The sequence below is a fragment of the Calidris pugnax genome, unplaced genomic scaffold (genome assembly GCF_001431845.1).
Source record: "Calidris pugnax isolate Ruff unplaced genomic scaffold, ASM143184v1 scaffold54, whole genome shotgun sequence".
Taxonomy (NCBI): Eukaryota; Metazoa; Chordata; class Aves; order Charadriiformes; family Scolopacidae; genus Calidris; species Calidris pugnax.
In genome coordinates this window covers 5,915,452-5,934,122 of record NW_015090864.1, presented here as the reverse complement: position 1 = coordinate 5,934,122, position 18,671 = coordinate 5,915,452, and the positions used below count along the sequence as shown (strand labels likewise).

At 41.4% G+C, this 18,671-nt stretch overlaps 1 protein-coding gene across 2 annotated transcripts in view; it reads left to right on the top strand.

Annotated features, from left to right (window-relative positions):
- The first annotated feature begins 1,809 nt into the window (after nucleotides 1–1,809).
- The window catches only part of RHEB (Ras homolog enriched in brain), a 38,250-nt gene continuing 21,388 nt past the window's right edge, over nucleotides 1,810–18,671 (top strand). For both annotated transcript variants that reach the window (XM_014945081.1, XM_014945080.1), the window contains exons 1-2: nucleotides 1,810–1,844; nucleotides 17,843–17,914. In XM_014945081.1, the coding sequence (XP_014800567.1) occupies nucleotides 1,826–1,844; nucleotides 17,843–17,914 (91 nt within the window). In that variant the 5' untranslated portion in view covers nucleotides 1,810–1,825. The remainder of the gene's footprint in view (nucleotides 1,845–17,842; nucleotides 17,915–18,671) is intronic.

Here is an 18,671-nt window from a genome sequence, read left to right as displayed (position 1 = left end):
GGGGAAGCTCCGGCCTAACTCTCCTAAACGCCTTCCCCCCACCCCCCCCCGCCTATAGGATTTACAGCCCGATTTTAAAATAGCGAAGGGAAACCAGGTTGATCTGTTCCCACTTCTGTCTTTTTCGTTCGTTTATTTATTTATTTATTTATTTATCTGTTCCCTTCATATCAGCGACGCGGTGAAGCCGGTTGTGCCCCCTTAGGGCTGTGGGGGTTGTGTTGTGTTCCCTGGTGTCGTCGTCCCCCGTGTTGCTTTCCCGGGGGGGCTGCGGGCACCCCCCATCTCATCTGCCTGGAAGCGCCCAGCACAAGTCTGCAGAGGTTAATAGGGGGCTCGATCTGTAACTGCCCCCACCTGTAATCCTTCCTCCTCCTGCCTGCACCCTCTTCCATGAAGACAGTTTCAGTATTTTCAGCGTTCAAGGCTGTTAAAGCAGAGGGGAGTGAGCCCCAGGACAGCTATCCTCATCGATCAAACTTAAAAGCCTAGATCGATGTTGAAGATAATGTGCGGTTGGAAAGAAAAAGAAAGAAGATGCTACAGAGAGATACTACGATCCTCTAAAAGGGGTTTTTGCACTGAAGTACTGTCTAAATCAGTAATCTGTCTTTTGTTATGCACTCAGCAGAAAGGACCCTTAAAACAAAGCTTCCCCCCCAACAAAAAAAGGCTAAATCAGCCTTTCTTAATTGTTTTTGTAAGTAACTGCAGCCAGACTTTGAGATGGGGTGATGTAAAAAGGATGCTGAATTGGTCTAGTTCTTAAAAAGAATGGCGAGTATTAGATTGATCAGTTTGTACAGTATATTTGACATCACTTGTTCCAGTCTGTTTCATGGTCTGTCCTGTGTGTTATGTTTTCTTTTCTCTATTTTCTTTGAGCACTGGCAAAACCAAGAAATGGGCAGTACAAGTGGGAAGGAAGAATGCTTGAAATTCTGTCCCTTAGAAGTCCACGATAGGGACTGGGTGCACTGTTGAGCTGTGGGTTTGACAATGACAAGCAGCAGGCAAAAAATGGGGTGGTAGTAGGGTATGTACTCAGTTCAGGAACAGCAGAAAAAATAGTGTAGTGTTGTTAGTCTGGAGCAATAGTACTCACCTGGAAAGGGTGGGCAAAAAGTTATCTAATGTCTATTGAGACCTCAACTAAAATTTCCTAAGACTGCTGTGGTATGTGGTTGATGGGACAGTATCAGTTCTATTAGGACAGCTACAAGTTGTATGAACCTAGAACTAAGACGGGGGAAGATCTGGTTTACTGTAGTTCTCCTTTCATTGCCATACAATTCTGTGTTACCTCTTAGGTAAAATTAATGTATGTTAAAATGGTAAAGTTACTCTTAAATATGCATTATATTTCTAGGCAAATAGTTCTGTAAGAGTTCATGCAGTAGAAACAGGCCGTTGAGGTCTGTCTTCATCTTCTAAAGTTGTTAGAAAAATAAGAAAGTTAAATTGTGAGATTTCGGTTGGGTCCTCTGCTGGTCCAAGTATGCCTCCTGAAGTCTAGGGCAATAGTGACTTTAGTTTGGCTTCAGAGAAGCTTTTGAGTAAGTCTTAATTTGTATCGTGATGGCAAGAATATTACTTGAACCCTGGGTGAGAAAGGGTATGATCTCTTCTTGGGACAAGCTTTTGGGTGGTAGAAAATTAAGTGCTTTTCTTCTGGGGAAAATGCAGTATTTGAATAGAGATAAAGTTCATTTAAGCTGGGGAGTAATTCCAAAATCTGAAGCACTAGAAGGAAGTGTTTTCTAAATTTCCTTTTATAATCAGTGAGCTACGTTGCTTTGCCATCAACAATAATCTTGACCCTGGAATGAGGGAGGCTAACTCCGGTAAGTTGTAAAATATTTAGTTTTATAGGTTAGCAGAAACGCTTAGACCTGCTCTGTCAGGTTGCCTGCTATCCTTGGAATTTGTGTGGTGGTTGAGATGAAGCTAATCAGAAAATGGCGAGCTTTTTTTTTCCCCCCTCTGTCTTTTTCACTTACGTGTTGAAATAACCAGGTTTTGATGACATATTTCAAGCAGTGAGCTGTTCCCTACAGTTGATGATTCAACAATTTTGCGGATCTTTCAGGTTATGAGCATGAATAGTAATGGCCAAGCACGTCCTCCACGGGGATTTGTGAAACGGAGTCTGAATCTTCTACTGGCTCCGTGCTAAGCCCTTGTTTCTTTTACATACGTTAAATTATATTCTTATCCCGGTGCTGTTGTCAGATAGAGGAGAGGTTGGGAGTGGTATTCTGATATAATAGTTCTCGGAATAGAAAATTCAGGAGTCTGCTTGTTTGAATACACTCCCTCAATCTTTCAACACCACCATCAACCCTTTCACATGTGAAATGAGCGTTCAGGGCTGATGGGAGAGATGGCAGCGGAAGCCTCGTGAATTCCCAGGCAGACATGCTTTCTGAGATGCAGACAGAGCATTTGCCAGAAACTTCAGGAGTTGTTTTTTGGTGAGGAAGGCCAATTATGTGTGGATATAGAATACAGGTTGTGGCATGATGCTAGACAAAATCACACAAGAATGTCTTCTTTGGGTTTTGCTCAGGCTTAGATCAGTGTAAGAAAGTTAGATTGGATTATGTAAGTGTGCTTGTCTCGGTGAGGTTCCGAGTAGAAATCAGATGGATTTCATCCCCAAAATCTGAGTTTCACAATAGGAGAAACTTGACTTTATTTACTGTTGTTTGATAAATGACTAGAGTGGATCAGCTACTTGAGATTAGATTCTGGAAAAAAATTGTTTTATACATGATGAAGCATAAAATTAAAAAAAAATACTGCCTTTGCTAAAAAGAACCTTCATACTTGTGTTTTGGTCATAATTTAATATGTCCCAAATATAATTGGAAATAATGGATTTGCATGAAAATAAATCAAGCAAGACTAAGGTTTTTTTGAATCTCTTCAGCATGACAGCCACTCTAAAAAGAAGCTTATAGTTGTCCAAAATGCTTTGTGCTCAGTTTGATTCTTTTTTGCTTATAGAAGAGATACGTAAATTCAGACCACAAGTGCCTGTATCAAAGAAGAAGTTTCTTAGATCATGTTGTAAAGTATTACAGGGGTCCTCTGTTTTATATTGAACTGATGGATTTAAGATAAGCAGGGAGGTGGTGTTGGATCAGCTGCTTCAGTCATAGGTCACCAGCTCAGCCTAACTTGGTTTTTGCTGTTTGTGTAACTCGTGCTACTGGCATTTACAGATATACAGGCAGGAGCTGGAATCCTGATTCTGAATCTTACACGTATGGACAGGTGATCTGAAAATGCTCTCCTGGGGGAAACCCAGTTCAGTTAGTGGTGACTTACCTATTTTCTTCCCCAGCTAAATAAATCAACTCTTTTTTGTGTAGGTGGAGAGCAGTCCGTACTGCAGGCAGAAGTAGTCACGGTCTGTGACTGCGGCATGCAGGTAGCAAAAAAAAAAAACTATGATGGAACAAAATTATCTGCCAAGATTAGATTTATACGGAAGGGCTTCCAGGTGATTGTATTAAGCTAAAAATTGCTTCTCCCTCCTCCACCTTGCCTGAAAGCGAGAAAGGCAGAAAGAGCAGTACCTTTAATACATCCCTGTAAATAGTAAGAATAATTCTTAGGACAAAACGTAGTTACTGGTTTTGAAAACATGAGTTATTCGACTATTAGGAGGTTTGTATTGTAAAATGGAGTTGAGTTGAGGCTTTGCTTTTTGCTTCTGAAAGATGGCATCTGTTCGCACAGCAGTATATTGCCCAGAGGAGGTATCCCTTTGATATTGGACGGAGGGAAGTGGTAATTTTAGCAGGCAATAAATTGCCCGTGTAAATGTCAAGAGAGAAGGAGCGGAGAAATTACTGTTGTTGTGAGCTGTAATTTGGTTTACAGAATTGATTGTGTCCGCAACGTTGGAAAGCCTGAGATTTAACAGGAAAATTGAGCGGTTCGGGATCCAGCTGATACCTAAGGTTAAAATTTTGCCGAGTCCCTAATAAGCATCAAGATTATTTGCATAGTGCTTCCCTCGTTAGGGCTGCATTGGCTCTGCTGGGTGCAGCAGTGCTGTGAAAGGGGGAGGTTGCAGCTACCGGGGGACTGAATTGAGGCTGGAAATGCCAGCTTTAATTGCCTTTCGGTGTGGCTGACTACGCTGCTCAGCAGTGAAAGTTGCTCCAGCGCATTTGATAGCAGTAGCTGGAAGCACTAGAGGCAGCATGTTCAGCTGTAATATCAAGCCACAGTAGGGTTATTTGAGGACATTGTTCCAGGATTAACTCTTAAATTGCCTACTCCCATCTCTTAATGGTAACCCTTGCAGATTTTGCTTGTGTGTTTGAGCGGTTTGGTATTTGATTACTCAACTTGGAGTTAACATCGACGGGAGAAGCCAAATGAAATGTAGATCCTGTAATTTATAAGCTATATAAAGTTGAAGCTCTTCATTTAGATACACAACACCGCCTTAAGTGTAGGTTCTGGGTAAACCAGCCACCTCTGTGGCGTGCAGTGCTGCGGAAACGTAGCGTAACCACGCGTTTGGGATTAGGAGAGCAGGCTAAAATGTGATAAACTACCGATTATGATTAACTTCCTGTCGCTCTCCTGAAGGTGACATTCAAGGGCGTATTGTAAAAACTGCTCCACTTAATTGTGTATTCAATCCAAAATTGAAACAGCTTCTCTGTGGGATGTTCATAACGCACTCGAGCTCTGCGAATCCTGCGTGAGTCAAAATTGCTTGGTGTCAACCCAAATTACCCTCAATCGGAAGCTGCAGCCTTGAAGCACAGCATGGAAAAACATGAAGCTGCCCTTGTCGGTCATGGATCTGTCTCCTTAAGGACTTGATAGGTCCCCTTTTGTTTTCCAAGGCCTATATCTGAGGGTGAATGGCAAACTTGTTGTGAATTTGATAACGTGAGAAACTAAAATGTGCTTCCTGAGATTGGGGGGTGGTTTTGCTTAAAATGTTTCTCTTCCAGGTCTGGTCAGGAAGTTTGCTTTCCTGGATGATTCTTGCACACTGATGGCAAATACCCTGCAAATGAGGGTATATGGGATGGGAGGGAAAGGGAAGAATGTGGAGAAAACCCATGTTATGTGTGGCCTATCAGACCTCTTAACCAGATTTAAGATTAAGTTTACCAAAAACACATCAATGTGGCCATTAATGATTATATTTCCTTCTTGAGGGAGGAAATACAGTGGATGCTGAACTGGTTTTTGAGGGGGGGAAAGATGCTTGTATTGAGCTTGTAGCAAGCAGGTAAACTGAGGCAGGATTTTGAAACAGTCTTTCAGGTGCAGCTTTTCTCAGGAGACGTCCCTGCCACTTAACTTTTTTTAATTGCCATGTAATGAAGGCAGATGCAAATGAACTGTGTAGGGTGGGGCTTCCCTTGGCACAAGTTGAGCTCATCCTGTGCGGTGGCTGGAAGCTGTACCTTCTGCCTCCACCCCGGAGCTGGCACTGCCACGCTGGGAGCCTGCTCAGCAGCTCAGGGAACTGATTTCTTGTAAAAGTGCAGTAACCAGAAGGAAAAGTTTTCGTACTATTCAGCTGGTGGGCTCTGCAAGCACAACCCTGACCCAGGAACCGGAGCGTGAGCTGTTTGGGGAGGGTGGAGTAGGCTCTTTGTGGCCATGCAGCCTTTGGTTCAGTCAGACCTCTTATGAAACCACATCTGTAAGTATTTTCCTCCGCCGCTCCAGATAAGCGTGAATGCTTTTTCGTAAACTTTCAGCAGCGGGCCTTTTGAACTTTCTCTGGGTGGAAAAAGATAGCCTTGTGAAGGTGCTGCGCTGTGCGTTAGGGAACCATGAAGAAATCAAGCTTTTCAAGATTGTTGTTTAAATAACCTTCCGTAGTCAAATCTAATCCTTTGATGCAGAATCAAGGGAAAAGAAAGATGTTTGACCGGCAGTAAATCTAAACCTTATTCTGAAGGCTGCAAATTCAGATGGTGCTTCATGTGATGGGATCTGCTGGAAGTTTCTGGAAGCGCTTAGTAGTAAAGATGCTGCAGTGGAGCAAAGCCAAAGGTCCAGACTACAATGTGCAAGGCATTCAGAATCACTGATTGCCTCCCTCCTTTAACAACCCGTGGAAACAAATCTAAAGGCTCTTTTGCTTTTCAGAGTGATCTGCAGTGTTTGCTAAGATGTCCTACAGAATACCTGTCGCCTTTAAATACCGGTTGACTCCTCAGCCAGATTGACTCCTCCTTCAGTTGTCAGTATTTATCAACACTGTTGCAGCACAGAGATGATTCATAACTACTTAATTGGTTCAGATGCACTGCTTCTTCCTCAGTTTACAACATGTGCTTGGTTTGCTATACATGCAAACCTTAAGTGTAGTTGTTTGAAGGATGCAGGATGAGAAAATGGTGAAAAAGGTAGTGGTACAAACTGCAAAGTGCAAATTTTGGGTTATCAGGAATGATGTACAAGTAAAGATGAAGATAGGACAAGCAAAGTATAGCTTGTGAGCCTTGGGGGCTCCTGCAAAGGGGAAAGCTACTTGGAATTTCTGATGGGACTTATTATGTGAATTGGAGAACTTATGATTAGAACATGAGGAGGAAATTTATAGCAGATAAATTTGGATGAAATCCTTGGGAGTTTGTGGATAGTGGCCAAAGATTAATCTTTTGAAGGCATAAGTGAACGATTTCTGAAGGCCTTTTAAGGAACAAAAGACCCTAATGTGTGACACTGGGAAGGCTTGTTCAGAAAGGTTGCGGTGCTTCTGTATTAAATAGATACGAACTGAAGAAATCACGATTCCCTGATAGATCATGCTTTAAACAGTGACATTTCCTTTCAGCTCTCTCTTTTAACATCACACTAAAGTCTTAAAGAATGAGGAATTAATACTTCTGGAATGGTTACCAGTACTCTTAGGTATTTAGATTACAGGAACCAGAACAGCATGCATGACAAATCTTAGCTAGTTATTTATATTCTGTGGAGTATTGAGTTAAATGAATTTTTATTTGGAAAAAGAGGGAATAAATAAGTGGTCTTCAGTGTGTGGGTGTGAACATGTGCAAGTGTAATACAAAATTGTGATATAAAAGTGTCTCTTGACAACATTGTCTCCTGAGCTAGTGGGATACATCTGTCTAGCTTCAACAACTTGTCAGATTGTATTGCCAAAACTTCATTCAATATGTACGACCTCCTCTAGAGGTACTCTTGCTATATGCCAAAGAGCTGGGGTGCATAATGTGTAGGAAAACTCCATTAAATCTGTCCTACAAACTGTCAAAACAATCAAGCATTTGACATCAGTGCAGTAAAGTGTATTTTGCTTTAAGGCTTGGTCCTCCATTTATCACAAATTTTTGGTGTTCTAAAATCCGTTTCAAAATTACAATTTTTAATTAGAACTGGAAGTTTTTGCTTTGAAAAGTGCATATAAACAGGCACCACGTTTCTTAGTTTGCAGTACCTTCTTCTGCATTGCTTTCTTGGAAATGTCCATTTCTATTAAATGCTCTGCTTCGTCTGTATGGTTTGACACTGAATAAATTCTAAAGAAAGGTGTTAGTTGTAGTTGTGCTGGTTTAACTTATTCATATTTGGAGAAAAAGGTTGTCAAAATTACTCATAAACCTTTTGTGATTGCTAAACGTAAGTCTAAAAACTGTTTCAGTGTAAGGTAGTTCAAGTTTTTTCTGAAGATGGTCATGTGAGCATCCCATTAGTTTGGCATTCAGCTCCTCGCGTGGGGCTGTGTACTGCAAAGGTTGGAAGGGTTTGAAGTGGAGGTTGGTAAGGAGAAAAGGGGACAATATGAGGTATGTGTGGACCCAAGCTTTAAGGGCAGCTTATTGTGGGGAAAGTTGGGCCATGCTTCTCTGGTTCTTAAAGCATGAAAGTGTGGAAAACAAAAATGACAGTATGGATTATTTCCCAAATAGCCAGGCTAAGGAAGTAAGCAACTTCTAAAGGGCTTTGCTGTACCTTTTTATAGAAAATCTTGGCCCTTGACTTATTTGCCTGTAATAGTTCACATTTTATCCATTTCTGCCAAATAGATGTGATGTGCTTAATTTCTTAGATACTGTTTGAAATAGACTTGAATTTAAGATTAGCTGGACTAATTTATGATTTCACTGGATAATAACAGAGTAATAATCACTATTGCAATTTGAGAATTTCATTTGTGTTGATATGCAAAGACTTGTATAGTGAACAGATAAAACGCACTTACGTTCCAACACTTGAAGGTCAGCCTGAACTTAAGTTGCCTTAAACTGTAGCTTGATACTCAACTCCTTGTCCAAGTTGTGTGGCTGTGCTGGTGGGGTGCTGGGAAGGGAAGAATCCAGCTCCTGTTGGCAAGAGCTTCCTCAGATGCTGGAGCTGGACTGGTTGGCAGATGTTTCACTTGTGAAAGACAGTCTAAATGGAAAAATAGTTTAATGTCTGGTTGCAGGTGTCATCCTCAGTTGTCTCCCTTGGCTGTTTTCAAGTGGTTGGGGGAGGGTGGAGATGGGGCTGGTGGTATCCAATTTGTTCTGTGTTTTTGTTGTTCTTCCTTGCAAAAATCAGAGTTCTGTATTGTGACCTATTGAACTAGATAGTATAAAAATTGAAAATAGAAAAGTATGATTCCTACCCGAAAACCCTTAATTTGAAGTACCTTGTGATCCAGCAGATGGCTACACACTGGCTGGGAAGGTAAGAATGCCAGCTGGCTGTCATGACAGGCAAGAACTTTATAGTATGCTATAGTAAATAAGGGTTACCTGTTCTATCTTCTCTGCCCTATGGCAAAATCAACTGTGTCATGTCATATCTGACAGATCTTTGGCTTAAATTCCCTTGAAATTTCCCAAGGCTGGGGGCTCTAATGATTCTTCTGGTACTCTGCATGGTGTTATCATTACCCTGGAGTCTTTTTTTCCTGGTGTCTTACCCATGTCTGTCATGCTGTGATTTTGGTATGTTATTACTTTGAACCTTCCTTACTGTTATCAGATTGTCCTCTGTATTCAAAGGCTGGTCTGTTATATTGATGGGGTAAGTGTGTAAATGAAGAAGGCTTGTCATCAGAGTTAGTGGGGAGGGGTTAATGACTAACTCCAGCTGCATAAAGCGTGGTATAAAGATGGCATTTAACAGATTGTGGATTTCTTCACCCCATCAAAAGTTGATCTGAATCTGATGGGGGTGCACAGTTTTTGTAGAGGAAGGTACAGTTTGGGCACACTGGTTTTTATGTTGTCATGGTTAGGTATAGATCCACAGCAATTCACAGGGAAATTAAAGTGGTCAAGGCTCAACTGTATGATCATTAATAAAGACCGTCCCAGTGTCTATCTGTTGATGGAGGTTTGATGGAGTTGACCATGTCCTGCTCCACTGGTGGAAGAGAGAGTTAATAATAATCTTTGTCAGATCACTTTCTCCGTTTTGTGCTAAAAGATGTTAGTGTTGTCAGGGTTGGTACCTCAGTTCCTGATGCTTCATGGAGCTTTGGGAACTTCAACCAGCATAGGTCATAGCAGGTGCTGGGTGCTGACGTTGAGTACCAGTAGCACCTTGCTTTCCATGAAAGTCAGGTTTTGGCTGCCACGAGCATTACTGGCATTTGTTGACATTGGGTTCATCAGACTTTGGACCATTAACGGAGACATGAAGAGCCTTAACATTGACTGCCTACTTCATAGTCATGCACGCTGCTGCAGGCTGAAGCTGCCTTTTTTTGCTAAGATCTTCCAGTGGTTATTATGCAGTTAGATTTATATGCATCTTGTAAAAGTAGCCTGCCTTTGTTGGGACAAATCAGTAATATCTTCAGGTTTTGCTACAGGTTGGCAAAGAGCTGTGTGGGCCTCCCCTCAGAATAAGGCTGAAATTTCTTAGCTATACTTGCTGGGTATATATCACATTATTTCCTTACCAAGAGAGGGGATATTACCATTACTGTCTTGTCAGGATTTTGTGAGGTACTTGCCTCCTGTCATCCTACAACAAGGAAGAGAGAAATCCATCTCTTACCATTGTTCTTGCAATTCCAAGAAGACTTGAGGCCCTGGGTGATATGCATTTCAGTCCTACTGCTGAGAGCATCCATTAATCACCTTTTCAGCTGTGTTTCTGACAGTTTACTTGGCATTACAATATGCTCAGGGTCAAGCTCCTAGATTTGCCTTTTTTAAATGATGCCAGGAAAATTTCACTGATGTTCTCAAAGATTTAGCCTTCTGCTTGGTGGCATTTTAAGCAGTGATGAGGTATGGTGGCCACAGGGTGGGCAACAGTGAATTCTATGGCTCCAGTTCTCATAAAGATCCTTCTAAAGGGATAAGAGAGAAGAGTTTATCGTGTTTTCTTACAGAAATGTTAAGTTTAAAATCCTACTTTGTACCTGTGCACTCTGGCTTGTTTGATGGCATCCTGCTTTACCGGGCGGTTGGTAGTAGCACGTAACTTAATGTGGCTGGTGTTAACTTCAGCCAATTGTGTAGAAATGGGAAAAAATCACCTGAAAATGATGGCTGCAAAGCCCCAGTAAACCTCACCAGCTGCTTTATCCCACATGCAGTGCGCAGAATGAAGTTCATCGGCTGCTGCTGTTAAATCCAGCTGTGCTGCAAGTGCAGTCAGGGCAGTGTCGGTGCAGTGGATGGAGAACTGGTGCTGGTAACTGCAGCTGGAAAGGTCACTTCTGGAAGCGCTTTAAGCCTCTTAGTCATGGTGTTTCTGGCTCGCAGAAAGGTAAAGTTGTACGCGCCAGTGATCTTTAGTGTTAAGAAAGAACTGACTGGAAGCTGGGAGTTCTTTCTCTTGTGTTGAAGCTGAAACCTTAAAGATGGAAAAGGAGAATGTATGGAATGCATTAAAGCAAGAGATACACATTTTTATTTCTAATGACATAGCATTTTAAAACTGATTTAATGATGAAACAATAGCAGCTACTAAAAGTATCTTTCAAAGCCATTTCATGTTGTACATACCTGATGATCCAAGGAAAGGTCAAGTTTATTCAGATGCCTAATTAGCTGCTTGAAGTGTGTGCACAGGGGGAGAGAACTTGGCTTTTACCCAGCAGTACAACTTGAATTTTGCCTTTTCGGGGGAAAATTAGTACGAAGTTCAGGCTCTTTCCCTCTAAGTGTGTCATAAACTGAACCATTAGGGTCTGATCTTTAAGCTTAATAAGCTTCCCTTTAGAAGTCCAGTATATCAAGTAGTACTGCCTGACTTTTAGTTTAGGCTAATTAGGCCAGCAGACGTGCCTGATAAGTGAAGTTGCCTCTGAATTTCCTCCATAGTTAGGAGAGCCCAGGATGCAGTTTCCCCGACCTGTTTAAAGCATCCTGGGTGCAGCCACCTAGGCACGTGTAGCATGGCCAGCTGAGGTGCATGCAACAGGTTTTCTGGATGTCTTTAAGCCTTGTAACAGCTTTTCCATCTTTGACAACTGGTAGTAAACACATGGAATTAAAATTTGTTTACTTCATTAAAAGGGAAATACCAGGCAAACTGTGGCACACAGTTTTCTGCCAGGAAGGGTAGCAAGCAGTGGTTGCACTAAATAACTCAAACATTTCTTCTGACAATCCTTTGCTGAGTTTACTGACTTAAATGGGGACAAAATGGACACTTGGAGGTGGCAACTAAGCCGTTGCAGCAAAACAATAGAATTTTTCTGTGCATGCTTGCCTGGACATCTCACACGTTGCAACTAAGCACAAGTGAGTATTGAGGGGTGAGCACTGCAGCAGGATGCAGCAAGCTTGCTGTTATGTATCGGGGAATAAAGCACATGCTCTCTTCCTCTCTTTACAGAAAATGTGATCTAGAGAACATCATTAGGACTTTTTGGTTTGTGTTTTGAAGGCTCATTGCTGCCAACCTTGCAGGGGCCTGCAAATATGTTTGTGAGTTTGACCGACTGTTTTGAAATCTGAAGAAAATAAAGGAAGCCATCTGACTTCCTTTCTAAATGACTGCCTCTCGGATTTCTTCTGGCTTGCAGAGGAATACCTTTGATAAACCTCAAGAAGGTTGTGCAATGCAGAAGGAAGGGAAACCAGCACGTGTCCTTTTCTCCCTGCAGGCTTGTGTTCTTGGTGTTACAGGCCATCATCTGCACCTCCTTTTCTACAGCAGGAGTGGTTCTTGCTACCGTACCTTGCCTTAGACTATTAAATATGTTTCATTATATCCTAATATAAAAATAGAGCAGGTTAAGGCAGGGAACAGTTGTAGCAATGGGATAGAGTGCCTTAGAAGTTGAAAAAGAGCTAGTGTTGTCCTGAATTGCTGATTTGCTCTTTGGTTTCTCATGAAGGTCTCCTCTGCTCTGGAGGTCCCTCACTACGAAAAGGTGCCTCATTGAGGTCCTCAGACTTTCACTCTTACAGGATTATAAAGGCAGATCCTTTAATCTGTCCTTCAGGAAGCTCAGTTGAGAGAGGAGGAGCGCCTCCACTCTCTGTGTTACAAATAGAGTACGAGTATCATATGACCAAGTGTACCAGTTGAGCTCTGTGTGTCAGCAAGACTTTTCTCTGTAAGCATCAGAAAATCCCTTTTTAATCCCAGTATCGTAATGTTCATGTTGTAAGGACATCACTACAAAGTGGGTAAAACTGCAGCTCGAAGTAGATGTTTATAAGTGATAATTCCCCGTGATTAAAAGTCTAATGGTAGAATTAAGTTGCATCTGAGTAAAACAGAAATTACTCACTGTCTCCAGAGGTTTGGAAACAGAATTCTTTATTGACCCAGACGTATTGTTTCTATAGTCGAGTTGATTCACCGAACCACATAGCAGTGGACAGCAAAACAGCAACTGCATAGCCGTAATTAGTACCTGGAGGGAAGGAAATCTTAATTAACCATAGAAAGTTGCTAATGATGAAGCCTGAGATGAATGATAAGCTAGAGGTGGGTTCTGAGATCATCTGCTATCTTGTGAAAAGATTTTTGTCGAAGAGTGATACTATAATTCCCTTTGCTACCCAGTTTAACTTCTTGGAGCAGATGGAGGTTTTTCTGCCCCTTTCTGTGCTCTGAGGATGAACAGCTGATCTGCACCGTGGAAATGCTGGTTTCTCCATTTCGTGTGCCTTGGTATTCTGGATTAAAGCAGATAAAGATCCCAACGTTCAAGTTAAATTGAGTCTAACTTTCAGTGTGAAAGCTTAATTTCTGTGAAGCATAGTAAGCTGAGTATAGCTGTGTGTGAGATGTTGGAAGCTGGGTACGCAGGAAATCTTAGCTAATTTGATAGGAGTGACACCATTTCATTATGAAATTTCTTGAACCCTTTTGTGACAAAACCTAAACTAGTTTATTCTTGTAGGTAAGGCTGAGTAGATCTACATAGAGACTAACTTAGGTGAGGTGCTAGGCTTGTGGTAGGACTGGATTAGATGCTGCCAGGTGTTAAGTGTTTAATAATTAAGGAAAGTACATAAGCAGATGTTTTAATGGAAAAAGATGGGTTAAAAAGAGTATGCATCTGAAATTCTAACAGAATGGAGAATTGTAACTCTTCGGTAGTTGTTGCTCTTGACCCCATCAGGCTGTTTACTGATAGTTTGTGCAGACCATTTCGGGTATTGAGAAATTCTTCCTGTTGAGATAACGTGCTCTGTGCTGCCCGTGGCTGTCGGCGGGGGGATGCCACGTCCCAGGGCAGCTGCAGAACCCAGCTTGCACAATGCCTTGCTTGTGGAGCTGTTGTTTGACTTGCTCGCTGGCCACTTGCATCATTTCTAGCTCCTGGGTTTGGGGGGAAGTTGGCTGCAGATGGGAATTTCATCTGGGCTTTCCCTGTTGCGAGGGGAATGGGGATGTGGGACAGGGACAGTGTGGAGGTGGTGGTGCTCCAACAGGAGGGCATGGTCTCCCCGGGGAGGCCAGCTGTCCAGGAGCCCACCCATGCTCCCTTACTCATCTTCTTGGGAAACTGCCTAGTGTTGTAAAGCTTGAATGTTAAGGCTAAATTAAATACCACAGCTCTTGTCCAAGCAGTAAAAGGATGAGTAAAAACTCAATTTGGCAATTGTTTTGCCTCGACAATGGCAATGGCATTTGAAACTGATGTGCTGTGACTGCACTGCGCGCAGTGTTTATGGGATGTTCCGCTTTCCATAGCGAGTGGTCTATTGTATGAGCAGGAATACAACAGCTTTATTTTTTGAAACAGCCTTCTGCCTGAAAACCTGTTCCTTTTCTGTTTTGACAGTGAAAAACTTTTCTTTACCACTCCCGCATCGTGTCATAAATAACAAATTCTGTATGCAAATACCCTTTGGGTAGTTCTGGACAACTTAAGTTTAGGCCTCCTGGGACTTGTATTCTAAATATTTAGAATACCCATTCCTCCCAGCCCTTACCTTCTGTCCTTTTCCTCCAGGGAGAGTTAGTAAACTTGGAGTATCGTGCTTACAAGTCCTCTGCTGTGGAGTATCTGGTGCTTTAAGCTGCCATAGCAAGTACAGCTGGGGGAGTCGCTCTCTTGTCCTGCCCCAGTGTTGCCCTTATTTGATCCATTTATTTCTTTGTAGTCACTTTGAGCTCTCCGATTCTGAACAGAGTCAAAAGGGGAAACCGTAATCTGCTCTAGTAAGATTTTGCAAATGGTTTTTCATCTTAAAGTCGCAAGTCACCATCAGTTTAGTGAGCCACTTCCAGCAGACTTTGTCTTGCTTGTGCTTGTGACACTTCTCCTGTTGGCCTTGACAGATGTTTATTTTCTTGAGGACAGTGGATAGGACAGTGGACATCTACCAGCGTGGAAGATGCTACAAGAAAAAACTTAGCAAACTAAAAAAAAAAACATTTGGCTTTTTTTCCAAATGAGGGCATAGTAGAGCCGAGCCTTTTTTGAGGTATGCACACTTGAGTAATCAATTAATTAAGTCTTCACTGCTGGTGTCAGGTGCTCTTGTGCTTTGCTCACTCGACTGCAGTGTCTCCCCGCATCCTCCTCCCTGTCAGGCTCCGAGATGGAGCCAGCACACCAGCAAACACAGTTGTGTACAGTTCCTTGGCCCCTGCCTCGCAGACGTTATGTTTATGTTGTAATTCTCTCTGAAAATGTTGCCTGATCTTTCCGGGGAAAGAGGAGATAGGAGCTAAATTGTCAACTTAATTTTCCTCTCTGTCCATGAGCGTAGGTCAAAGGCCTGGAATAAAACCTGTGGGACAAAGTTCAAGCTGGGCTGTTGTTTACATGGTCCTCATGATCCTTGGGCACGGGCTGAGACGGGGCCGCGGGGTGTTAATGACTTCAGTTTTAAATTTCCTGTGTCCCCTTTGGTTTAGTGGGATACTGTTTCATGCACTTATCCCGAGGGGGTACGAGCCTGAATCCAAGGCTGGAGAACTTCCCTGTGCCTCGTCTAGGAAAGCAAGGCATCCTCTCGTGATCACAGAGCTGTCATTACTGGAAGACTTGGTACAAAGCTTGGAGGAATTCAAGAAGAGAGTGTTGGAACACGGGTTTTGTCTGTTTTTATTTCCTCCTCTTTCACTGTTAGGAGGAAAGCAGTGATTATTACAGCTGGATGTTAAAGGCAGCATTTTCTGTTGGCTCCAACTTCTTTTTAGTATTCAGTTTCCAGACTTAGCACAGACAGACGGTAGCAGTCAAGTCTTTCAGTTAGTTTAGGATCCTTCTTAGGAGGAAAAATGTTCAGTGATGATCTGTGCTTAACTTAGCTCTTCTTATCTTGAAGATATATAGCAGCCTAATGCAGGAATAGTTACCTTTGTTTTAAAATTGAGTGCTTAATGTGCTGGTATTGGCAAAGAACCTGGAAGCATGAACTCTGGGTAGTAACTTCTTAAGCTTATAGCTGAAGAATAAATAGCTTGAAAGTTCATTTCACTCTCAAGTGGTGTCCAAAATACACAGTCTCAGCTGCTGGGATGCATAGTCTGATTTCTAAGTCTGTCCTTATTAGGGTGATTTCAGATGTGTGTGATTGCTTACCCCCCCGGCCCCCTTGCTGGAGCAAGAGTTTAAAGTGCAATGTTCTCTGTAAACTTACACACAGTGAGAATAACAGCTTTAGTTGCACTATTAGATGTATCAGAAAACGATATCCAAGAGCCTGATTTGAGAAAAAGCAACTCTTAAAAGGTTTTGTGGTGGTTGGTCTTTTGGGAGTTTGTCTGGATTTTTTTAGCATTGTGTCTTGAATAAACTGATGTGACTGATCCAAGACAGCATAGGGATAAGCATGGCAGAGCTGGGCAATGGTGTCAAAATTAACGAAGCAGTGAGTTGATGAAGGTTGTAGCTGTTGGAAAATCCCCAAATGATGATCCTTGTGTAGTGTTTTCTTCCTTGTGGAGAAGTAAATTCTGGAAGTGTTGCAGCTAATGAAGGAATAGGCTGTGCATGTAATATAAATATTAAGCCAAACTTCCTTTGCATCACTTTGATCCTTGTACTTTGTCTGACGTGCAGTTTTTCAGAATGTCTTTAACAAAATGACTTGCTAAGTATGCTGATAATAATAAAGTCAAATGTGAACAGGTCAAGAGCTGTGTATGATGAAGCAATGGGGGGAGAGGGGGGTTGAAGTTGAAAACTGTTTTTCAGTGTCTCCTGAAGGAATGCTTAGGAAAGAACTTTTTTCACAACAAAGTATAAACATAGCATGGTCTGACTACTGCAAGTGGGCAATCTTTATCCAAAGGAATTAATTCTTGAAAATACTTTTACTATATAGTTCAACCACAATATTGGTTACCTACAAGTCATTGAAAGGCTTCCACTCAGTAGGATGATCCAGAGTCTAAATTTTAACTTGAGGTCATATTTTGTTTATGCTTGTTGCTGATGAGAAGAGTTTAAAGGAACATGAAGAATATGCTCATGTGCAAAAGCAGCTAATGCACTTGGCAATCTTCATAAGATTGTATTTTTCCAGTAAACACAATGTAATAGGATCTAGTAGATTCCCAAATGTAGATGATGTGCTGTAATGGAAATTGTGTTAAGACTTCAGTAATGCTTTGAAAAGTCTTGAGTTGCAGAGCTTTAAAGGTGCTTTTACGATCCATGAATGCTATTTGCTTTTGCCATCTTGTAAAATCTTTCAAGTCTAAATTAGTTTTCATTTTTCTCAATCTGCTACTAAGTGCAACATTTTGTGTTACTCTTTATTGGAGGGTGTAGGGTCAGATCAGCATAACTGAAATTGGGAACATTAAGTTGTCTGCAAAGGTAGCAGTTAAATTTTTTAAAAGAAAAAAAATCCATTGATGCCCCCTCAGTCACTGTGCTTAAAATACAACGTCCACCAGTCCGTTGTAGTGTGTTGTCTGCTGTAATCCTAAAAGGAGTAATAGGAGAGTATATTCATCTTTTGTCATCCTTTTTGTCATGGGAAATATATCCAATCTCCTAATCAAATTAAATTTGGCTAATTCTGACCAAGTTCCTAGTTTTCTGTGCAGTGGCTGAAGATTATTTCTATTTTTCCTTGCTTCTCAATAGAAAAATCTTCCAAATATAGCAATTTGTTAAATTTAGTTTTATGAGGATTAGACACTGCTACTTTTAGATTTGTTTTAAGCTGTAGGAGGTGCCTAAATTATGCTATGCTAAAACAAAAGCAGAACACATGCCCAGTAGCTTTTGCACTACTTTTTATATATTCAGGAGACCCAGTTATTAGGAATAGGCCCTTAATTTAAAAATAGGCCAGTTGTCATGTATAAATAGTTTAAATGAACCATACAAAGCTCATGTTGGCTCTTATAATAAAAACAGTGTATCTACTAGTAAGTGTAAAGTGGTTACATCCTGAAAACTTGTTTCAATACAGATTATTTTCTCCTTGCTTTACAGGAAAATCTTCACTGACGATTCAGTTTGTGGAAGGACAGTTTGTTGATTCATATGATCCAACCATAGAGAACAGTAAGTAAACAACTGCCAAGCTGCACTTCTGTACCTAACTAACCTTTATCAGAAGCCGTTGTGATTATATGTATTACATGGGCATTTACATATTAACATTAAAGCTCATTATTAACTGTTAAGTTTTATTACTCTTTTAAACCAGTGCTTACCCAGCTTGCAGTGTTGCAGTGTGGAAATCACATATTTCTCTTTTAACACTACATGAAGGAAAACCTAATAGATTTGGCTAAAATGCATCATCTTCATATATTATATATATGTTGCTGAACATCTGCTTCCCTTGAAGGGCACTTCAAATGAAGTCTGTCATACCTATATGAAAATGTGCCACTAGATACAAGTATTCCAAAGTTTCAGATGTCTCATTTGATCAGTATATCCAGATAAACTCAAAGCCAGCAATACCAGTCAGCAGTAAATGGCTACCGTAGAAGGTAGACTTGCTGTGGCCACGATAAAAGGATAATATTTTAAATTACTTGTTTCCAACCACTTGGTAACTATCAACTTGCTGCAAGTACTAGGTAACTGACTTCTCAAATCTCCTTTTTCTCTTGGCAGTTTTTTTAATATTAGTGCCTTTGTGAATAGCTGGCATAGTGGGTGAGTAGAGGTACTAATACTAAAAATGCTGCCAAGAGCAACAAGTCACTTCAGAGGTGAGTTAAACCCGCTATTTGTTACAATCCAGCCACCTCTTTCTGAGCTAGTGGTGGCCACAAAGTATTTGAGCAGCTGTGGTGCTGGGCTGAGT